This window comes from Melospiza melodia, chromosome 29 (assembly GCF_035770615.1).
Source record: "Melospiza melodia melodia isolate bMelMel2 chromosome 29, bMelMel2.pri, whole genome shotgun sequence".
NCBI lineage: Eukaryota > Metazoa > Chordata > Aves > Passeriformes > Passerellidae > Melospiza > Melospiza melodia.
The window spans coordinates 5735545-5760080 of record NC_086222.1 but is presented as its reverse complement, the minus strand read 5'-3'; the positions used below and the strand labels follow the sequence as shown (position 1 = coordinate 5760080).

General features: G+C 54.1%; 1 protein-coding gene across 1 annotated transcript; it reads right to left on the bottom strand.

The window, feature by feature from the left end:
• Positions 1-665: 665 nt before the first annotated feature.
• On the bottom strand, positions 666-21689 carry FEZ1 (fasciculation and elongation protein zeta 1). Its single transcript, XM_063178336.1, has 10 exons — positions 21622-21689; positions 13927-14237; positions 9796-9892; positions 8498-8599; positions 7322-7538; positions 5374-5645; positions 4285-4365; positions 3817-3892; positions 3300-3365; positions 666-825 (listed from the first exon to the last, which is right to left on the bottom strand). The coding sequence occupies exons 2-10, from the start codon at positions 14199-14201 to the stop codon at positions 809-811; spliced, it is 1203 nt and encodes a 400-aa protein (XP_063034406.1). The 5' UTR covers positions 14202-14237; positions 21622-21689; the 3' UTR covers positions 666-808.
• Between the last annotated feature and the right edge of the window lie 2847 nt (positions 21690-24536).

Below are 24536 nucleotides of genomic sequence, written 5' to 3'. Positions count from 1 at the left end.
AGGGATGCTCCTCCAAATCAAGTGATGACCCAAAAGGGGCTAATTTCTCCCTGAAATAAGTGATTCTCCCCCAAAATGGGTGCTCACCCCAAAAGGAGTTGTATTCTCCAAAAATTCTCCCCCAAAATGAGGGACATGCCCCCAGAGGATGCTGTCCCAAACTGGTCCTTCTGGAAATGAGTGACTTCTCCCAAAATAACTGAATTTGCCCCAAAATGGACAATACCCTGCAAAAACGAGCAACAACCCCCAAATTAGGCACTCTTCCCCAAAATGAGTGACAAACCCCAAAACAGAGCAATTCTCTCCCAAACGGAAGAGATGGAAGCCCCCCTGTCCCTTAATGAGCCATTCCTGAATAATGGGTTGATTTTCTGGGTGATGTTTGCAATAATTTTTAGCAGAAAATGGGATCACAGAAAAGTGAAAAAAAATGGGAAAAACCCCCAAGAATGCAATTTCATCTGAATTTTGCCCCTCTGATGGTGGCAGCTGCAGCCAGCAGCTCGTTAGCCAGAAGTTTGTGCTTTTTAGAGATCCCAAAATATTAACGAGCTGAGTCTACGTTGGGATTTTTTGCTTAAAAACATAATTTTCCTATCAAAAAGTTGCAAAGCGCCGCCAGGAGCAAGGGGAGAGGCAGACACCGGACACCAGTTGCCTAATTAAGGTCAGGAATTCTTTATTCCCAGCTGTGCAAAGGGGGGAGTGCAGGGTGGGGCAGCCACGGGGGGGTGGGTGACCCTTTTTCCTGGGGTTTGGCCCCGCTTCGGAGGCGCCGGGGTGGGAGTGCGGGGGCAGCGCGGCGTCAGGTCGGGCAGAGCACTGCAGAGAGAGACACAGAGAGAGAGAGAGAGAGAGAGAGGGGCTGGGGCACTGCACGGGGGCACCCGGGGTGCAGGGAGGCAGGAGGATGAAGGAGGATGCATTGGAATGCACAGGGATGCACAGGGATGCAGGAGGATGCACAGGGATGCACAGGGATGCAGGAGGATGCATTGGAATAAAGGAGGATGCAGGAGGATGCACAGGGATGCAGGAGGATGCATTGGAATGCAGGAGGATGTAGGAGGATGCACAAGGATGCACAGGGATGCACAGGGATGCAGGAGGATGCACAAGGATGCACAGGGATGCAGGAGGATGCATTGGAATAAAGGAGGATGCAGGAGGATGCACAGGGATGCAGGAGGATGCAGGAGGATGCACAGGGATGCAGGAGGATGCATTGGAATAAAGGAGGATGTAGGAGGATGCACAGGGATGCACAAGGATGCAGAAGGATGCATTGGAATGCAGGAGGATGCACAGGGATGCACGGGGATGCAGGAGGATGCACAGGGATGCAGGATGATGCATTGGAATAAAGGAGGATGTAGGAGGATGCACAGGGATGCAGGAGGATGCACAGGGATGCAGGATGATGCATTGGAATGCAGGAGGATGTAGGAGGATGCACAAGGATGGACAGGGATGCAGGAGGATGCACAGGGATGCACAGGGATGCAGGAGGATGCACAGGATGCACAGGGATGCAGGATGATGCATTGGAATAAAGGAGGATGCAGGAGGATGCACAAGGATGCACAGGGATGCAGGAGGATGCACAGGGATGCACAGGGATGCAGGAGGATGCACAGGGATGCACAGGGATGCACAGGGATGTAGGAAGATGCACAGGATGCACAGGGATGCCCAAGGATGCACAGGGATGCAAGATGATGCATTGGAATGCAGGAGGATGCACAGGGATGAAGGAGGATGCACAGGGATGCAGGATGATGCATTGGAATAAAGGAGGATGCACAGGGATGCACAGGGATGCAAGATGATGCATTGGAATGCAGGAGGATGCACAGGGATGCACAAGGATACACAGGGATGCAGGAGGATGCACAGGGATGCACAGGGGTGTGTGGGGAAGCATGGAGGGGCATTGGAATGCAGGAGAATGCACAGGGATGCATAGGAATACAGGAGGATGTACAAGGATGTGCAAAGATGCATTAGAATGCAGGAGGATGCAGGAGGATGCACTGGAATGCATGAGCAAGCACAGGGATGCACAGGGGGGTGGGGAGAAGCATGGAGGGGCGTTGGGATGCAGGAAGGTGCACAAGGATGCACAGGGATGCACAAGGATGCAGGATGATGCATTGGAATAAAGGAGGATGCACAGGGATGCAGGAGGATGCACTGCAATGCATGAGCAAGCACAGGGATGCACAGGGATGCAGAAGGATGCAGAAGGATGCATTGGAATAGAGGAGGATGCACAGGGATGCATGAGAAGGCACAGGGGTGCACAAAGATGCACGAGGATGCACTGGAATGCAGGAGGATGCACAGGGATGCACAAGGATGCAGGAGAATACACAAGTATGCATGGGGATGCACAAGAAAGCAGGAGGATGCACAGGGATGCAGGAGGATGCACTGGAATGCATGAAAATGCACTGGGATGCATGAGGATGCACTGTGATCCAGGAAGATGGATCCAAACATGCACAAGGATGCAGGAGGATGCATTGGAACGCATGAGGATGCAAAGGGATGCAGGAGGATGCACTGTGATCAGGACGATGCACAGGGATGCATTAGAATGCAGGAGGATGCACGGGGATGCAGGAGGATGCATTGCAATGCAGGAGAATGCACTGTGATCCAGGAGGATGCACAGGGATGCAGGAGGATGCATTAGAATGCAGGAGGATGCACGGGGATGCAGGAGGAAGCACAAGTGTGCACGGGGATGCACAAGAATGCACAGTGCCATGCTGCACGAGGGTGCACAGTGACACACAGGGCTGCATTGGCTGCACGTGCATGGACAGGGGTGGCCAGGGGCTGCACAGGGACACAGGAGAGTGCACAGGGACAGCCAGGAGGGCACAGGGACACACACAGAGTGTGCCCCACATGCACAGGGCTTCAGGAGCAGAAAGGCTGCGTGAGTGTGAACGAGGCACCTGGGCACGTGAGGGTGCAGAAATGCTGCAGCAGGCTGCACATGGGATGCAGCAGGAACGGGAAAGGGATGCACAAGGGATGCACACACAGAGCTGTGCACAGCAGGAACGTGAAGGACACACGGGGACTCAGGAGGATGCACAAGAGATGGACAAAAGGGGTGTGGGAGATGCACAAGGAGGCCCAGGAGATGCCCAGACGGATGGGGATGCCCAAGGGACACACAAAGGATGCAGTGGGAGGCAGGAGGATGCAGAAGGATCTGTGGGGGAGGCCCAGAGCTGCAGAGGAGCTGGGTGAAGGATGCACGAGGGGGCAGGAGCAGGTACCTTTGAGGATGTAATCCGTGAGCAGAGTGGGCACCTTCTCATTCCCCTCCTTCATGGCAAACAGGACTGTGGGGGAGAACAAAGCTGTGAGCCTGGCCCTGCTGCCCCCCAAATGTCCTTTTTCCCCCCCAAACCAGCCCCCACAGCTGCCATACCAGTGACCCACACAAACAGGACCAAAAAGGAATTCCATCCCCATTAGCCAACCTGTGCCAGTGCAGAATGGGAGATTTACCCCAAACCAACCCTGGTATCGAGAGAATAAACCGGGGGAGGTGTTGGCTGCCAAGCAGCTGTGCTGCAGTGATGCAACCCGGGGATTTTCCCCACCAGGTGGCTTTGTTGCAATGATGATGCACCTTAAACTGCCCAGGCTGCAATGATGCAAAATATCCCTCCAACTGGTTGTGCTGCAACGATAGCCCAAACTGCAGCCACTGAAGCAAAGCAAAATGTGCCTTTGTGTCCCCAAAACATGTGATGGTGACCAAAACCAGCGGCTTGAATGAATACTCACTGTTGGTGAGCATCTGCAGGTCCTCAACAGAGGGTGGTGAGCCCTTCTTCTCATAGGGAATCACCGTGTTCAGGTACTGCAAAAACAAAAGCCACCCCAAAACCCACACAGATGGCACAAAACTAGTTTTGCATTGTCTTGAGACAAATTTGTGGAAAATTAAGAGTATTTCTGCAAAATGCCTGCAATTGCAGTTAATTTGCAGGTATTTGGGGGAATGCTGAACTAACTGGGTGCTGCAAGCTCCACCCAAATCCATCCCTCCTCAGAGAGGACTTTTTGGGGTGAAAACAGGTAATTTTTTCAAGAGGGGTTGGGGTTTTTTCACCAGGGTGTAGGGGATGGAGCAGGGTTGTAAAATGAAGAAAGATTTTAACAGGGGGTTGGGGAATGCAGGGGAATGGGGAGAGCAGGGAGGAGGAGTGAAAGCAAACATATTTGGGCTATTTTTTGGGGGAAAAAGGGCACCTGCTTCTCGTTGGTGGTAGGGCCGAAGGTCTGGCGCAGGCCGGAGTGCAGGATGCTGGAGATGCCCTCCATGCTGAAGCGCTGGGGACACAAGCAGGTGTCACCCTGTCACCTCCCAGGGCAGCGACATCAGCCTGGCACCTCCCCTGCCACCAGCATCCCCACAACCCCCTGCCTCCCACATCCACACCCTGCCCACATCCCTGCACCCTGCTCCATGCCCATCTCATTTCCCTTTGTGTCCCTGCTCCAAGTGCCCCTGTCCCTGCATTCCCCATGTCCTGTGTCCTTCCTATGCCCCTCTGCCCCGTACTGTCACTATTCCCATCCCATAATGCCATCCCATCCCATCCCATCCCATCCCATCCCATCCCATCCCATCCCATCCCATAATCCCATCCCATTATCCCATTATCCCATCCCATCCTGTCCCATCCCTCATCGCCTTGCCTCCATGTCCCTCTGCCCCACCCTGTCACTATTCCCATCCCATGCCATTATCCCATCCCATCCCATCTCATTATCCCATCCCATTCCATCCCATCGATTGCCTCACTCCCATGTCCTTCTGCCCCACCCTGTCACTATTCCCATCCCATTATTCCATCCCATTATCCTATCCCATCCCATCCCATTTTCCCATCCCATTATCCCATCCCATCCCATCCCTTCATCCCCATGTCCCTCTGCCCCACCCTGTCACTATTCCCATCCCATCCCATCATCCCATCTCCTTCCATCCCATTATCCCATCCCATCCCATCCCATCCCATTATTCCATCCCATCCTATCCATAGCCTTGCCGCCATGTCCCCCTGCCCCACCCTGTTACTATTCCCACCCCATCCCATCCCATCCCATCCCATCCCATCCCATCCCATCCCATCCCATCCCATCCCATCCCATCCCATCCCATCCCATCCCATCCCATCCCATCCCATCCCATCCCATCCCATCCCATTACCCATCCCATTACCCATCCCATTATCCCATTATCCCATATCCCCTTGCCCCTCCCTGTCCCCACATCCCCCCACTGCCCCCTGGCCCCGGGTCACCCCTGTCCTGTCGGTGCCCCCCGGTGCCCACCTTTCGGGGCATGCTGCCGCCGCGCTCGGAGCGCGCCCCTTGCAGGCTCAGCCCCTTGTCCCTGCGGCGGCGCCGGGCGGCCTCTCGCTGCTCTCGCTGCTCGCCCTGCACGGCCAGCAGCGCCCCGATGAACGCCGTCTTCACCTCCTTCTCGAAGGCCAGCTCGTCCCGCCGCGCCAGCTGCGCCACCAGCTCGGCCGAGAGCGCCCGGCTCGCCGCCTCCGCCCGGCCCGCGGCCGCCAGCAGCTCCCGCGCCGACAGCCGGCCCAGCCCTGCCCGGCAGAGAGCCCTGGAGTGCCGGGACATCCCGAACATCCACCCCAGCCCTGCCCGGCAGAGAGCCCTGCTGTGCCGGGACATCCCGAACATCCACCCCAGCCCTGCCCGGCAGAGAGCCCTGCTGTGCCGGGACATCCTGAACAGCCAGCCCAGCCCTGCCCGGGTACAGACCGGGACATCCTGAACAGCCACCCCAGCCCTGCCCGGCAGAGAGCCCTGGTGTCCCGGGACATCCTGAACAGCCACCCCAGCCCTGCCCGGGCACAGACCGGCTACTGACCCGGGATATCCCAACAGCCGGCCCAGCCCTGCCCGGGTACAGACCGGGACATCCCGACAGCCAGCCCAGCTGTGCCCGGGCAGAGAGCCCTGGAGTGCCGGGACATCCTGAATATCCACCCCAGCCCTGGCCAGGCAGAGAGCCCTGCTGTCCCGGGATATCCCATCATCCACCCCAGCCCTGCCCGGGTACAGACCCCTCGTGTCCCGGTACATCCCCAACAGGGGCTGGAGGGACTTACAGCCCGTCTCGTTCCACCTCCCTGCCATGGGCAGGGGCACCTCCCACTGTCCCAGGCTGCTCCCAGCCCTGCCCAGCCTGGCCTTGGGCACTGCCAGGGATCCAGGGGCAGCCACAGCTGCTCTGGGCACCCTGTGCCAGGGCCTGCCCACCCTCACAGGGAACAATTCCCAATTCCCAATCTCCCATCCAGCCCTGCCCTCTGGCAGTGGGAGCCATTCCCTGTGTCCTGTCCCTCCATCCCTTGTCCCCAGCCCCTCTCCAGCTCTCCTGGAGGCCTGAAGGGAAAGGCTCTGAGCTCTCCCCAGAGCCTTCTCCCAGCCTGTCACCCCAGCAGAGGAGCTGCAGCCTTTGGGGCATCCCCGTGGCCTCCTCTGGACTCGCTGCAGGCAGTGCCATGCATGGGGAAAGGAGGGAATGCCTGGTGCAGTCAGGGACACCCCAGTGCAGTCAGTGAAACACACACTGCAGCCAGTAAAATGCATCTCTGCTCAGCGAGATGGGCTCTGCATTTTCTGAGACAGCAAGAGATAAACCCAGAGTGCAATTACTGATGTGCTCAGAGCCATAAATGATGTGCCCAGAGCAATTAAGGGACTTCTGGCACCATTAGTGACATGCAAGGTGCGCTCAGTGATACTCACAGTGCAATTAGTGACAGGCAGGCTGTGATTAGTGACATGTGTGGTGCAATTAGTGACATGTGTGGTGCAATTAGTGACATGTATGGTGCAATCATTGACATGCATCGTGCAGCTGGTGACATGTATGGTGTGATCGTGGACATGCATGGTGCAATGAGTGACATGCACAGTGCAATTAGTGACACGGTGTGATTGGTAACCTGCACAGTGAGATAAAGAGCAGAGCAACGAGTGAGGTGCCTGGGCCTGTGGGTGACACAGCCCACGCCAGCAGTGACAAATCTCACGTGCATGGAACCCCCATGCAGAACACAAAGGCTCCTGGTGACCCCCACGTGCCTTTCCACACCAGAAGCCACATCCCTGTGTTCTTCACAGTTTTTGCCAAGAGCCCTTCTGGCCAAATCCCAGAGCAAGCCGGCACTGAGGCCTGGAGAGACTCAGTTGTCCAATTTGGTTGGGATTGTCCCCAAAAAGTGACTGGCGCGGGCTTTGCTGGCCGTACCTTCGTGGGAGCAGTTGTTGTTGAGGGCAGGGGAGAAAGCATGCAGCTCCCGCAGCACGATGGGCTCCGTGCCCCCACCACCACCTTTGCCTTCAGCATCAGCCTTGGTTTCTTCCTCCTCCTCCTCCTCATCCTCCTCCTCCTCTTCCTCTTCACCCTCGGGGTCAGCCTCGGGGTCGGGTGAACTCTGCATGAGCTCCTCCAGCTCCTCGATGACCTGTGGGGCGTCAGGGACCTCCATGTGCACCTGCAACTCTCCTGCACCCTGCACCCCACACCTGCGACCTTCCTGCACCCTGCACCCCACACCTGCATCCTTCCTGCACCTTGCACCCCACACCTGCAACTGTCCTGCCCCCTGCACCCCACACCTGCGTCCTTCCTGCACCCTGCACCCCACACCTGCATCCTTCCTGCATCTTGCACCCCTCACATCCTGCACCCACACTTGCAACTGCTCCCTTCATCCTGCACCTGCATCCTCTATCTCCATCCTGCATCTGCATTCTGCTCCCCTCCTCCTGCATCAGCACCTGCATTTACATCCATCTCTACCCTGGGTCCTGCATCTGCATCCCACACTCCCACCCACATCCAAATCCCACATTCCATGGGCACTGAGGACCTGCACCCACATCTAAATCTGCATCCTGCACCTGGCTGCATCTGCTCTCTGCACCCACCTCCTCCTCCTGCGTCCTGCATCCTGCAATTGCACCTGCACCTGCATTCTCTATCCTGCAACCACACCCTGCTGCTGCCTTCACCTCCCCCTCACCACATCTGGCACCTGCATCCTACACCCCACATCTGCATCCTGCACCCCACATCTGCATCCTGCACCCCACACCTTCACCCTGCATCTGTACCCCGCATCCTGCACCCCACATCTGCATCCTGCACCCCACACCAGCACCTGCAGCTGCCTCCCACCTCTGCCCCCCACACTTCCATCCTTCCTCCCACGCCCCCATTTTGTACAGCAGCACCCACAGCCCACCTCCCCACGTGCACCCAAATCCCTCACCACCCCCACAGCCCACACTTCTGCCTTCATCCACGTTCCAGGTCCTGCGTGCCCCACCCCAAAATGTTGGGATTTGCCTTTTTCCTGTGCTTTCAGCTCATGGCCATGGGCTGAGGTGGCCGAGCCTGGCTTTTGGTGCCCCTGGGTACCTGCTCAGCTGTCAGCAGCGGCTCCTCATTGATCCCAGAGTCCTGCTCACTCCTCTCAGTCAGCTCCTCTTCCTCTTCCTCCTCCTCCTCCTTCCCACCGAGCTGCAGGAGACACCACAGGCCCAGCCTGGTGTGGGCATGGCCCCAGCAGGGACAGAGCCACAGCCCTGGCACGGGGGGACACGGGGACATCGAATGGGACACGTTGGATTGAGGGCACTGCATGGAGATGCTGGACGGGGATGTTGGACGGGGCTTTGGGCAGGGACAATGGACAGCTCTGCAGGGGGAGGTGTTGCAGGAGATGGTTGGAGATGTTGGACAGGTCCTGGATGGAGACTGTAGGATGGAGCCATGGAGTAGGGAGAAGTCAGGGAGAAGTCCAGGTGGATGGAGAGTGGGGTTGGACATGCTCGGTGGAGACACAGGGGATGCTGGAGATGGGGGCTGGTGGGGCTGAATGGGAGAGGTCTGATGGAGACACAGGGTGGGGACACCAGGTGGGGACGTGGCAGAGGGGAACACCACCAGAGAATGGATGGATGGATGGATGGATGGATGGATGGATGGATGGATGGATGGATGGATGGATGGATGGATGGATGGATGGATGGGTGGATGGGTGGATGGGTGGATGGGTGGATGGGTGGATGGATGGATGGATGGATGGATGGATGGATGGATGGATGGATGGATGGATGGATGGATGATGGATGGATGGATGATGGATGGATGGATGGATGGATGATGGATGGATGGATGGATGATGGATGGATGGATGATGGATGGATGGATGGGTGGATGGGTGGATGGATGGATGATGGATGATGGATGGATGATGGATGGATGGATGGATGGATGGATGGATGGATGGATGGATGGATGGATGGATGGATGGATGGATGATGGATGGATGGAGATGTTGGGTGAGGAGGCATCTTCTTTTTCCCCACCTTCACCATCTTTTTTCACCTTTTTAGCAGAAAACAACCCAAGGAAGTTATCTTCTCTTCCCCCTTCAGCAACACATCCAAATGGGTTAAATTCCATGGATATTGGGACATTTTCACAACCCCAAAAGCAGCTACTGACAGCACAAACTCACTACAAATGAAAACCCATTTTCTACCCCCAAAACCACCCACCCCACCCATGGCATGGGGGCAAACTGGCACAGACCAGGGGCTAAACCAACCCTTTGTGGGTGGTTTGCAGTGCATGATGGTCACTGAGCCTCGGGGCTGACTGACAGCTGTCAATCACAGCCAGGGGACCCTGTGGGGATGTCACAGCCCTACCTGGGGGTCGGTGCCATCGAGGGCCTCGGTCCCAGGGAGCTGCCAGGGCCGGGGGGAGCCCCGGGGGGCAAAGCCATCAGTCAGAGCATCCCAGACCCTGCAGGGAGGCGGGTGGTCAGTGCTGATCCCAAAATGCTGCATCTCAGAGACACAGCCCAAAAATGGCACACCAAAATGCTGCAAAACACCCTGAAATGCAGCCCAGAAATATCCCAAAATGCACCCAGAAACATCCCAAAATACAGCCCAGAAATATCCCAAATGCTGCCCAGAAACAACTCAAAATGCACCCAGAAACATCCCAAAATGCAGCCCAAAACCATCCCAAAATACAGCCCAGAAACAACCCAAAATGCACCCAGAAACACCCCAAAAATACAGCCCAGAAACAACTCAAAATGCAGCCCAAAACCATCCCAAAATACAGCCCAGAAATATCCCAAAATACAGCCCAGAAACAACCCAAAATGCAGCCCAAAAATATCCCAAAATGCAGCCCAGAAACAACTCAAAATGCACCCAGAAACATCCCAAAATGCAGCCCAAAACCATCCCAAAATGCAGCCCAGAAACAACCCAAAATGCACCTCAGAAACATCCTGAAATGCAGCCCAAAAATATCCCAAAATGCAGCCCAGAAACAACAAAAAATGCAGCCCAAAACCATCCCAAAATGCAGCCCAAAAATATCCCAAAATGCAGCCCAGAAACAACTCAAAATACAGCCCAGAAATATCCCAAAATGCAGCCCAGAAACAACCCAAAATGCACCCAGAAACACCCCAAAATGCACCCAGAAACAACCCAAAAATACAGCCCAGAAATATCCCAAAATGCAGCCCAGAAACAACTCAAAATGCAGCCCAAAACCATCCCAAAATACAGCCCAGAAATATCCCAAAATACAGCCCAGAAACAACCCAAAATGCAGCCCAAAAATATCCCAAAATGCAGCCCAGAAACAACTCAAAATGCACCCAGAAACATCCCAAAATGCAGCCCAGAAACAACCCAAAATGCACCTCAGAAACATCCTGAAATGCAGCCCAAAAATATCCCAAAATGCAGCCCAGAAACAACAAAAAATGCAGCCCAAAACCATCCCAAAATGCAGCCCAAAAATATCCCAAAATGCAGCCCAGAAACAACTCAAAATACAGCCCAGAAATATCCCAAAATGCAGCCCAGAAACAACCCAAAATGCACCCAGAAACACCCCAAAATGCACCCAGAAACAACCCAAAAATACAGCCCAAAACCATCCCAAAATGCAGCCCAGAAATAACCCAAAATGCAGCCCAAAAGTATCCCAAAATGCACCTCAGAAACATCCTGCAATGCAGCCCAGAAATATCCCAAAATGCAGCCCAGAAACAACCCAAAATGCACCTCAGAAACATCCTGAAATGCAGCCCAGAAATATCCTGAAATGCAGTCCCAAATCATCCCAAAATGCAGCCCAGAAATGTCCCAAAACTGCCTCCAAAAATCCCCAAACACCACTGACATGCCTGAAACATCCCAAACCACCCCAAATGATATCCTAGAAAAATCTTCTGTCCTAGAAGATCCCAAAGCTTCTCAAAACAGCATCACTAAATCCTGCCCTGAAATACCCCAAGGTACCAAAAAATGCTTCCCCAGCACCTGAGATGCCCCCTAAATGTCATTTTGAAATGTTGCTATCAAAACACTCCCAAAGGCCACAGAAATGTCCCAAAATGTCTCTAAATGTCCCCAAATGCCACTCAAAAACATCACCACCCTGAAGTGGCACACAACACCCCAAAATTCTGCCCTGGAATATTCCAAACTGTCCCCAAATGCTCTTCTGAAACACCCCCAAAATGCCACCCTGAAATAACCCCAAAATGTCATGTTCCAACCACCCACTCCCCTCACTGAAATACCCCAGAAATCCCAAAAATGTCACTTTTCAACACCTAGAAATACCCTAAAATGCTTTTCTGAAATAGTGACCAAAAGAGGAGAAATTAGAGAAGGAAAAGAGGGGAAAGAGGGCAAAAAAGGAAAAGGGGAAAAGAGGGGAAATGAGAAAAAAAAAAAGGGGTAAAGAAGAAGATGGAAAAAGGGGGACAGGGGAAGAAGTGGGGCAAGGAAAATTTGGGTAAAAGGGAAGAAATGGATGAAAAAATGAGAAAGACGGAAAAGAAGAAAAATGGTGGGTAATGGAGAAAGAGGAACAAAAGGGAAGAAAGGGAAAGAGGAGGTAATAGGGAATAGGAAAAGAGCCAAAAGAGGAAAAAGGGAAAATCAGGAGAAAAGGGAAATGGAGAAAAGGAGAAAATGTAAGAAAAAAGGGAGAATGAAGGGGAAAATGGAGAAAAGGGCAAGGAAAGCAGAGAAAGGGAAGAAATGGAGGAGAAAGACAAAAAAATGGGAAAAATAGCTGAAAAGTGGCAACATTGAGAAAAAGGCCAAAAATGGGAGAAAAGGTCAAAAATGGGGGAAAGGCACAGAAAGAAATTAGAAATTTTCTCCCTGTCTCAGGCAAATCCCCCATTTTCCCACCAGAAATGATGGGTTCAGTCCAATTGGTGCCTGAAAATCGCCCCAAAACCATTTGTCCCTTTTCCAGCCCCAAAACTGCTCCTTTTTGGGATTTATTCTATTTCCCTTTTCACCAGGGCTGAATTCCCCTTGGAATTACAGATTTCACAAAGGAACACACAAAAAAATGCAGATGTCAAATCTTAAATACTTACTTTTTAAACAAAGCACTGCCAATTAGTAATTATCCCCCCAAATTTGATTTTATTCCCCCAAATTTGATTTTTTGTTTTTTCCCCTGCTCTTAAAGGACCAGCACCCCACAGGGGCAGGCCAAGAGCAGCAGTGATTTCTGAGTTAATTATGGCAAGAAATGGTTAAAAACTCTGGAAATGCATTGCCTGTGAGGCCATGGCCCCTCCCCCAGCCTGCACACAGGGCTCATTCAAAGAAGACTAAAAAAAAAAAGCCCTGTTTTGCCCAAAGTGACCCAAAAAAAGACACAATAAGTGGCACAAAGCGGCGACAGCGCGGCAGCCCTGGCGCGCAGCCAAGCTGCATTTTGCCCTCAAAAATCACGAATTTGTCCAATTGCAAAAATCACTGCAACCTCAGCGGGTTTGGGGAAAAAAAATCCAAACACAAACCAACAGATTTGGGGCTTTTTGGGTTGAATGTAACCCCTTTGTTTGGTGAGAATGAGGGTTAGTGATTTTGGAATAATACAGATTAAATAGATAAAAAATCCACTAGAAATGTGAGAGCGTGAATCATCAGGAGGAAAAATGCCAAGGATTTGCAGGAAAAAGTGGCATTTTGGAACAAAACAAGGTTTTTAATGAAACTGTAGGATTTAACACAAAGGCACAATAATAATTGGGGAGCCTGGGGGGGAATTTCACCCTAGGGAATAGTGGCATCCTCTAGCATGGTACAGAGGGGTCTACTCACTCCTTACTCAAGGTTTATGCTCAACCCCTGGGGCTTTCCTTGCACAGACAGAGCTTTGGCTCCTTGCAACGTGGCATGGGACACGCTGCTCTTCCTCCTCATAGGCTGCTACTCCAGGGACCTCACACGGCTACTCCAAGGATCCTACACAGCTACTCCAAGGTGCTGTATGATCACAGCACAGTCCAGGTGCTGATTTGCATGTGATAGGCTCATAGAAGAGCACAAGGAGGTCTAACAGGCAGTGGAGTGATGTTACTCATAAGATACTACACCACGACTCTGAAGTGCTACACAGTCATGCTGTGTGCACGCTCTGGGAAAGGGGAGTGTTCAATGACCCTCACAGGGTGCGTGCAGGCTCGAGGGTGGCCTACTTACAGGATGCTACACAGCTACTCAAAAGATACTACAGGGACACTCAAAAGATACTATGCAGCCACTCAAAAGATACTACACAGCTATTCCACGCTGCTGCACTGTGCTGTGACGCAAGGGGCCAAGCTGATGTGAGCTGTACCTTGCAAGGTGGCACGCAGACCCTTACTCACAGGATACTACACGGAGTATGGCGCGGAGCACGGCCGTGCTGCGGTGCTGGGAGGCTGCCTGCCCTGTGGGGGGGTTCGGGGTGGGAAGAGGCCCCGGGAGCAGGGGGGCTTTACTCACTCCTCGTCCTGCAGGCGCTCCTCCTCCTCCTGCGCCTGCAGCCGGCCCCGCACGGGCGCCAGGCCCTCGGTGGCGGCGTCGTAGTTGCGGAAGCACACGGTGAGCTTCTCGTCAAACTCCTGCACCAGGTCCTCCATGGACTTGAAGCTCATCATCTCGGCAGAGAAGCTCTCCAGCTCGGCCAGCGCGGGGTCCGCGGGGCGCGGCGGGGACCCCCCATCGTCCGCGGGCCCCTCCTCGAACTCCTCCTCCAGGCTGACCAGCGGCGCCTCCATCCTCACACGGCTCTGCTGCTGCTGCTGCTGCCTTAGCTGCAGGGACACGGCACCGTCAGGCACCGGGCTACTAGCAGGTTACAACAGCCAGCTGCCCGTCAGGAACCGGGCTACTAACAGCTTACAACAGCCAGCAATCCGTCAGGAACCAGGCTACTAGCTGGTTACAACAGCCAGCAACCCATCAGGCACCGGGCTACTAACAGCTTACAACAGCCAGCAATCCGTCAGGAACCGGGCTACTAGCTGGTTACAACAGCCAGCAACCTGTCAGGCACCAGGCTACTAACAGCTTACAACAGCCAGCAATCCGTCAGGAACCGGGCTACTAACAGCTTACAACAGCCAGCAATCTGTCAGGAACCAGGCTACTAACAGGTTACAACAGCCAGCTGCCTGTCAGGCACTGGGCTACTAACAGCTTACAACAGTCAGCAATCCGTCAGGCACCAGGCTACTAACAGCTTACAACACCCAGCTGCCCGTCAGGCACCAGGCTACTAACAGCTTACAACACCCAGCAACTCATCAGGCACCAGGCTACTAACAGCTTACAATGCCCAGCTCCCTGTTCCCTGTTCCCTCACCAGGCTACTAACAGGTTACAACACCCAGCTCCCCATTCTCATCACTGTTGCCGTGCTCACCCAAACCCTGCTGCCAGGGCTGTTACACAACCAGCAGTATCTCTGTAGTATCCTGGTAGTATCCCAACAGGATGTGCTACCTTCAGAAGAAATATTCTGATATTGTGGCACTGCTCTAGTGGTAATTTCATAGTTGCAACAAAGTGTTCATAGTGGTCCAAGCAGCTCAGTGCTACCCTGACAGTTTGTAAAAAATGTGATGCCACGATCCATTTCCCTGGAGTGGGAGTATCTTAGTTGTATCCTTACACTATATTGTCAAATTATGTCCTTTTCTGACCCAGAGATGGGGTAACTGAGAGATGTTTTAAAAACTTTTATTCCATTTTCAGTCTCCTGAGCAGGGTGAGACAATACAGACATTATAATTCACACCATCACAATCAGAAGCCAATTAATTACAATAATTTCCTAATCACAATACACTATAAGCTTTTCTTGGCCTATCAGCTTTAGCCACCTCTGTTACCCCATCTCTGAAGCAGGTTTTAATCTGACATTTTATCACTGCTAAGCAAGTGGCCTGAAAGTACCAGCAATGTGCTGCCAGCACCCCAAAAATGGGAGTGTTGCCCTGATGGCATCCCAGAATTCCCTTACCATGACCTTTGCTAGTGCCCTTGTGTAGCATCTGGGAAGTATCCTACAGATAAGTGCACTTTACTCCTGAGAGCATCCTACTGCAAACTGTCCTGAGAATATCCTACTCCAAACTGACCCATCCTGAGAGTATCCTACTCCAAACTGACCCCTGTCCTGAGAGCATCCCACTGCAAACTGTCCTGAGAATATCCTACTGCAAACTGACCCTGTCCTGAGAGCAGCCCACTCCAAACTGACCCCTGTCCTGAGAGCATCCTGCTGACCCCTATCCTGAGAGTATCCTACTCCAAACTGACCCTGTCCTAAGAGTGTCCCACTGCAAACTGACCCCTGTCCTGAGAGCATCCCACTGCAAACTGACCTGGTGCATCCTACTGCAAACTGAGCCCTGTCCTGGAGCATCCTACTCCAAACTGAGCCCTGTCCTGAGAGTGTCCTACTGCAACCTGACCCATCCTGGAGCATCCTACTCCAAACTGACCCCTGTTCTGGGGCATCCTACTGCAAACTGACCCTGTCCTGAGAATATCCTATTGCAAAGTGACCCCTGTCCTGAGAGTGTCCTACTACAAACTGACCCTGTCCTGAGAGCGTCCTACTGCAAACTGACCCATCCTGGAGCATCCTACTCCAAACTGAGCCCTGTCCTGAGAGCATCCCACTGCAAACTGACCCCTGTCCTGAGAGCATCCCACTGCAAACTGACCCCTGTCCTGAGAGTGTCCTACTGCAAACTGTCCTGAGAATTCCTACCACAAACTGACCCCTGTCCTGGAGCATCCTACTCCAAACTGAGCCCTGTCCTGAGAGTGTCCTACTACACACTGACCCTGTCCTGAGAGCATCCCACTCCAAACTGACCCCTGTCCTGAGAGTGTCCCACTCCAAACTGACCCTGTCCTGAGAGTGTCCCACTGCAAACTGTCCTGAGAATATCCCACTGCAAACTGACCCATCCTGAGAGCATCCCACTGCAAACTGACCCTGTCCTGGAACATCCTACTGACCTGTCCTGAGAGCATCCCACTCCAAACTGACCCCTGTCCTGAGAATATCCCACTACAAACTGAGCCCTGTCCTGAGAATATCCCACTGCAAACTGAGCCCTGTCCTGAGAGTGTCCCACTGCAAACTGACCCATCCTGGAGCATCCTACTGACCTGTCCTGAGAGCATCCCACTCCAAACTGAGCCCTGTCCTGAGAGTGTCCCACTGCAAACTGACCCAACCCGAGAGCATCCCACTGCAAACTGTCCTGAGAATATCCCACTGCAAACTGACCCATCCTGAGAGTATCCTACTCCAAACTGAGCCCTGTCCTGAGAATATCCCACTGCAAACTGAGCCCTGTCCTGAGAATATCCCACAGCAAACTGACCCATCCTGAGAGTATCCTACTGCAAACTGACCCATCCTGAGAGTGTCCCACTGCAAACTGACCCCTGTCCTGAGAGCATCCCACTGCAAACTGACCTGGTGCATCCTACTGCAACCTGACCCATCCTGAGAATATCCTACTGCAAACTGACCCATCCTGAGAGCATCCCACTGCAAACTGTCCTGAGAATATCCCACTGCAAACTGACCTGGTGCATCCTACTACAAACTGAGCCCTGTCCTGAGAGTGTCCTACTGCAACCTGACCCATCCTGAGAGCATCCTACTCAAACTGACCCCTGTCCTGAGAGTATCCCACTGCAAACTGACCCATCCTGGAGCATCCTACTCCAAACTGACCCCTGTTCTGGGGCATCCTACTGCAAACTGACCCTGTCCTGAGAATATCCTATTGCAAACTGACCCCTGTCCTGAGAGCGTCCTACTGCAAACTGACCCATCCTGGAGCATCCTACTCCAAACTGACCCATCCTGAGAGTGTCCTACTGCAAACTGTCCTGAGAATTCCTACCACAAACTGACCCCTGTCCTGGAGCATCCTACTCCAAACTGTCCTGAGAATATCCCACTGCAAACTGACCCCTGTCCTGGAGCATCCTACTCCAAACTGAGCCCTGTCCTGAGAGTGTCCTACTACACACTGACCCTGTCCTGAGAGCATCCTACTGCAAACTGACCCCTGTCCTGAGAATATCCCACTGCAAACTGACCCTGTCCTGAGAGTGTCCCACTGCAAACTGTCCTGAGAATATCCCACTACAAACTGACCCATCCTGAGAGCATCCCACTGCAAACTGACCCCTGTCCTGGAACATTCTACTGACCTGTCCTGAGAATATCCCACTGCAAACTGACCCCTGTCCTGAGAATATCCTACTGACCCCTGTCCTGAGAATATCCCACTGCAAACTGACCCCTGTCCTGGAACATTCTACTGACCTGTCCTGAGAATATCCCACTGCAAACTGACCCCTGTCCTGAGAATATCCTACTGACCCCTGTCCTGAGAGTGTCCTACTGCAACCTGACCCATCCTGAGAGCATCCTACTGCAAACTGACCCTGTCCTGGAGCATCCTACTCCAAACTGAGCCCTGTCCTGGAGCATCCTACTGACCTGTCCTGAGAGTGTCCCACAGCAAACTGACCCCTGTCCTGGAGCATCCTACTGACCTGTCCTGAGAGCATCCCACTCCAAACTGAGCCCTGTCCTGAGAATATCCCACTGCAAACTGACCCATCCTGAGAGCATCCCACTGCAAACTGTCCTGAGAATATCCCACTGCAAACTGACCCATCCTGGAGCATCCTACTCCAAACTGACCCCTGTCCTGGAACATCCTACTGACCTGTCCTGAGAGCATCCCACTCCAAACTGACCCCTGTCCTGAGAATATCCCACTGCAAACTGAGCCCTGTCCTGAGAGCATCCCACTGCAAACTGTCCTGAGAATATCCCACTGCAAACTGACCCATCCTGAGAGTATCCTACTCCAAACTGACCCCTGTCCTGGAACATCCTACTGACCTGTCCTGAGAGCATCCCACTCCAAACTGAGCCCTGTCCTGAGAATATCCCACTGCAAACTGACCCCTGTCCTGGAGCACCCCGGGAGCTCTGTGATAATATCCTGGTAATGTTGTATCCTAGCAATGACCCTGTAGTATCTTAGTAGTGCCTCATTAGTAATACTCATTAGCATTAGCAATACATTTGCAATTAGCCAAGGGATATTTTGGAGTGTTATCCTGATAACATCTTAGCAACATCCTGGTAGTGCCTTTGTGCTACACTGAGAGTATCCTAGTAGTAGCTCAGCATTGAGTAGCTCAGCATTGTCCTGATGTTGTACTAGCACAGGCAGAAATATCCTGATTCTGTCAGGAGCATCCCAAGAGCACTCTGGTGCCCTGATAGTATCACAGTAGTAGATAAGGAGCGTGCTGATAGGATCCTAGTAGTAGTGTAATGGGATCCAGCTGTTATCTCGGTGTGTAGGTGCCACTGTGGTGTTATCCAGGCATTTTCCTACTGCCCGGTAACCACACTGAAAGCAACCTGAACGTATCTTGGGAGGAACCGTGTGTGAGCTGCTCCAGTGTGAGCTACTCGTACTTCATGTGAGTACCTCAGCATTGGCTCTGGATGTATCTTAGCAGCAGCCTGATAGTACCTTAGTGGAGCTTTTACAGCACCCCAGTAGCATCCACAGAGTATCCTGAGAGTAGCTTAGTGCCACTCTGCAAGCGCCTCACTGCTGTCTGCAGAGCAGCCTGTGCACATCCTACTAAACTCATGGCATCCCAGCAGCACCTGAGAGCATCTCAGCTGTGTCTTGGTAATATTTCACTACTCCCTTAGGAGATTACTGAGAATATCCTAGCAGTGGCCTCAGAGGAAGCAATGAGTAACTCAGTAGTAAGCCAGGAGCAGCCCAGCACAGGTGGCAGCACCCCGGCTCACTGCCCAGCCTGGCCATGCTCCCTGGGGAGGCAGCACAAACATCACAGCTGTGGGAAAAGCTGCCCTGAAAGGGATTCCAGTCACACACCCCATGCACGTGTGCCCCACTGGTGCCCCGAGCCCTGCAGCACACGCCCTGTGCATGCACACCCTGCACGTGTGCACCTGCAGGGGAGCCCAGCCCTGCACACCCCTACAGCACACACAGACAGACACACAGACAGACACACAACAGGGTCCTGTGCTCCCTGTGAACACGCATGCCACGCACAGAGACATGCAAAGCACACACACGGAGCAGTGCATGTGTGCACAGAGTGTCTGCAGACAGCTGCGTGTGTGCTGCAGTGGTGCACATGTGCTGGGCTGCACACACATTCACCCCCACGTGCCCCAGTGCATGCACATGGAAGCCTTTGCACTCACACATCCCCACACGTGCAAGCATGCACACCTCTGCAAGCACACCCCCCGAACAGTGTCTGTGTGTGCACACCATGCACTCATATATCCCCACGTGCAATGCTGTGCACACACACACAGAGTGCACCCCAGTGCATGCCTGCATCCCCTCACACACACTGTGCACCACTGTGCACTTGTGCATTCCCACACGTGCACCACGGAGCCCACAGCAGCAGCTCCAGGCCCCACACACACCTGCACACACACCTGCATGCACACACACCTGCACACACACCTGCACACACACCTGCATGCACACACACCTGCACACACACCTGCACACACACCTGCATGCACACCTGCACACACACCTGCATGCACACACACCTGCATGCACACCTCCACACACACCTGCACATCCACATGCCTGCACGTGTGCCCCTGCAGCTGCACATGCACACCTTCACATGCACACATCTGCATGCACACACATCTCCACACACATCTGCACATGCACACACATCTGCACATACACGCAGCCCTGCATGCACATCTGGACACACACACACATCTGCACACACATCTACACACACACATGCGCTTCTGCACAGACACACGTCTGCATGCATACACACCTGCACAGACACACAGCCCTACACACACATCTGCACCTGCACACACATCCCTTGCACACACACACACCCCTTGCACACACATCTGGACACGCACATCCCTCGCACACACGCACATGCCTTGCACAGACATCCCTCGCACACGCTCAGCCCTTAACACGCACGCACATCCTTTGCACATGTACATCCCTTGCACACACGCTGAGCGCTGCGCACACACGCACACATGCCTTGCACACATATCTGCACACGCACATCCCTCACACACACACACACCCCTTGCACACACGCTCAGCCCTCGCACACACGCTCAGCCTTTACACGCACGCACATCGCTCGCACACACATCTGGACACGCACACTCCTCGCACACACGCACATCCCTTGCACAGACACCCCTCGCACACACGCACATCCCTTGCACAGACACCCCTCGCACACACGCACACCCCTCGCACGCTCGCCGAGCGCTGCGCGCACACGCACACAAACACTCGCACACGGACCCGCCCTCGCCGCGCTCGCCGCCCCTCCCTGCGCCGCCCCTCAGGCGCCCCCCCCGCGTCCCCAGGACCCCCCAGGCCGCCCCCGCAGCGTGCGAGCGCAGCCCGCTCCCGCACGGCCCCGCACGGCCCCGGCCCCGCTCCCCGGCCCTGCCCGCAGCGTCAGCCCGCCGTGCGCTCCAACGCGACACCCCCGCAACAGCCCCGCAACACCCGTGCGACCCCCGCAAGGACAGCATCGCCCCCCATGCCAGGAGAGCATCGCCCCCCCATAAGGACAGCATCGCCCCCCATAAGGACAGCATCGCCCCCCCATAAGGACAGCATCGCCCCCCATAAGGACAGCATCGCCCCCCATGCAAAGACAGCATCGCCCCCCCATAAGGACAGCATCGGCCCCCATGCCAGGAGAGCATCGCCCCCCCATAAGGACAGCATCGCCCCCCATGCCAGGAGAGCATCGCCCCCCCATAAGGACAGCATCGCCCCCCCTGTAAGGACAGCGTCGCCCCCCATAAGGACAGCATCGCCCCCCATGCAAAGACAGCATCGCCCCCCCTGTAAGGACAGCATCGCCCCTGCTGCCCCCGAACCCCGCACCCTCCATGGCCCCCCCCAGCCCCGCACCCACCGGCAGCCCCGCATCCCTCGCCGCCCCCCCATTCCCGCACCCATCTGAAGCCCCCCTGCACCCCCCCATCCCCGCACCCACCTGCAGCCCCCCTGAAGTCCCCACAGCCCCCCTGCACCCCCCCGGCCCCGCACCCACCTGCAGCCCCGCATCCTCCGCTCCGCGCCGGGGGGTGCTGCGCCCGCACTGCGCAGGCGCGGGGGAGGACCGGTGACGTCACCGCGAAGGGGGATGCGGATGGTGGTCAAGGGAGCCGTGACGTCATCGCTCACCCCGGGGTGGGGGGGCTCCGTCCTTTTCTCTGTCCCCAAAAATCCCTTTGAACCTCCGCTCTGTCCATCCATCATTTATACACGCGGGGCTGCGTGTCCCTGACGCCGAGGGAGAAAGGGAAAACCTCGCTGAAACCGTGGGAATGACAATGGGAATTTACAGAGAGGAAATGGGAAAAAAGATTACATAAAGGTCGAGTCATATATCCGAAGATCTTTTCTTTTCTAAAATAAAACAATTAAAAATTATAAAACAAAAATCAAGGGGATTAGAAAATAAAAATCCTTTTTCCTCTCGAAAATATAAAATAGTAATCACAAGAAATGAGCAGCTTTTTATAATAATTTTATTTCAGCTTTAGCTTTTAAAATTTATTAGCAATTTTAAAAATTGCTTTAGATTAATGTAGTCATGTATGCTGGGGGGTTGGGGTTTTTTTCTTTTCTTTCCTGTTTTTGGAGGGTTTTTGTGTTTTGGTTTGGTTTTGGGTGTTTTTTTGTTTTGTTTTTGTTTTTGTTTTTTTATTTTTATTTTTTATTTTGTTTTTGGTTTTGTTTCTTTTTTTTTTTTTTAATCTGGGTTTAGTTCATAGCCAAGTGAAATATCTGGGCTTAAGCTCAGTTTCCCAGATCTCTGCTCCTGCAGCTGCCTGCTCCTTCTCCATGCTGGTTTTCCATGCAGCAGAACAGGGGAAAGGTTTCTCCTCTGGCTCATGGCTTCAAGTTGTTAATATTAAGGGAAAAAAAAACCTGAAAAGAGTCTGTGGAATGGTTGTTGTTAAGTTTGATGAAATTTTGCCAAGCCCTGGCTGGAGCCCCGCGTGCTTTGGCTTGGTGCCGGAGAAATCCTCGAATGCCAGAAAGGTTTGGGCTGGCAAGGACAAGGACCCTAAAGCTCATTTTGTTCTCAGGCTCAGACCAAGTTGCTAAAAGCCCCATCAAACGTGGCCCTGAACACTTCAGGGGATGGAGAAGCTTCTGTGGGATGCAGGTGCCCGGCCTGCCCACCCTCACAGGGTGGAATTCTTCCCAAAATCCCATCCAGCCCTGCCCTCTGTCATTCCCTTGGTTCTGTCTCTCCAGGCCCTCATCCCAAGTCCCTTGGGTGTTCCATGTCATGTTAGCCCGGCAGGATCAGTCCTTCTCACACCTGAAACTACAAACTGACAAAATAATGACAAAATCCTGCTCAGGGGACAAAATAATGACAGTATTTTGATCAGCGGACCAGATGAGGAAATGCTTGGCCAAACAATGGACAACACTGCCCAGCATTTACAGGGATTAAATATTCACATTCCCGACTCAACGTGGCAAGGACCAAGGCAGGAGGGTGCATTTTTAGATACTGATGATTGGGATCTCTTCTGTTCTGTTATTTTTCACTTATATTCTCATGTTTATCTCTCCTTATTGGTGAAAGTGGGGTGGTTCAAACTGAAGGGGATGTAGCTCATTTTGGAGTCTCTGCCCTGCGTCACTGTCTCAAACTCAGCCAACACTGCAGCTGGGGCTTTGGGAGGATTCTGGAACTCATCCTGACCCAGCTGCCCCTCAGCAGCTGCCTCTCCACCCTGCCCCCTGCCTGCCTGGGCACCAGGGAGCTCCTGGAGCTTGTCCTAGGCCTGGGGGAGCTGCCACAGCTCCGCAGTGTCCCAGGCACAGCTGGGGTGCACTGCCTGTGCCTCTGCTCCAGTGTGGGAAATGGTTTGGTAGAAAATTGTGGCTAAAGCTGATAGGCCAAGAAACACTTAAAGTGTTTTGTAATTAGGAAATAGTTGGCTTCTGATTGTGATGGTGTGACTGTAACTTCGGTATTGTCTCACCCTTGTCATGAGACTGAAAATGGAATAAAAGTTTTTAAAACGTTCCTCAGTTACCCCATTCTGGGTCAGAAAACGGCTTGATCCGACCCTTGTCCACAGCGGGAAGGACACAAAGAATCAGCTCCAAGACGGGATGGATACAGCCAAGGGAAGGTTCCGAGGGGGGCTGGATGGCCCCAGCCAGCTGGGGAATGTGCCCAGGAGCAGCTCACGGAGCCATGGGGAGAATGCTCCCCCGAGACCCGCCTGCTCCTGCCGCTCGTGTGTCCCTGTGTCGCCCTCTGTGTGTCCCCCTTGTGTCCCTGCCGTGTGTGTCCCCACTGTGTCCCCCGTGTCCCCGCTGTATCCCCCCCGTGTCTCCCCGGTATCCCCCCCGTGTCCCCGCTGTATCCTCGCCGTGTCCTCGTTGTGTCCCCTCCATGTCCCCGCCGTGTTCCCCCTCTCTCTGTGTGTCCCCCTCATTTCCCCGCTGTACTCCCCCCGGTGTCCCCCCCGTGTCCCCGCTGTGTCCCCCACGTGTCCCCGCTGTGTTCCAGCTATATCCCCCCCGTGTCCTTCCCCGTGTCCCCCCCGTGTCCCTCCTATCTATGTCCCCGTTGTGTCCCCGTTGTGTCCCCGCCGTGTCCCCGTTGTGTCCCCGCCGTGTCCCCGCTCTATCCCCGCCGTGTCCCCGTTGTGTCCCCGCCGTGTCCCCGCCGTGTCCCCGCTGTGTCCCCGCTCTATCCCCGCTGTGTCCCCGCCGTGTCCCCGTTGTGTCCCCGCCGTGTCCCCGCTCTATCCCCGCTGTGTCCCCGCCGTGTCCCCGTTGTGTCCCCGCCGTGTCCCCGCTCTATCCCCGCTGTGTCCCCGCCGTGTCCCCGTTGTGTCCCCACCGTGTCCCCGCTCTATCCCCGCTGTGTCCCCGCCGTGTCCCCGTTGTATCCCCGCTCTATCCCCGCCGTGTCCCCGTTGTGTC

Bases quoted from the DNA above. Each gene is read 5' to 3' on its own strand.
- FEZ1 (XM_063178336.1), bottom strand. From the start codon at position 14,201: ATGGAGGCGCCGCTGGTCAGCCTGGAGGAGGAGTTCGAGGAGGGGCCC. The intron at 9,893-13,926 runs GTGAGTAAAGCC...GCCTCCCTGCAG, and splicing joins GAGCGCCTGCAGGACGAGGA to GGTCTGGGATGCTCTGACTG. The intron at 3,366-3,816 runs GTGAGTATTCAT...TCTCCCCCACAG, and splicing joins CCTGCAGATGCTCACCAACA to TCCTGTTTGCCATGAAGGAG.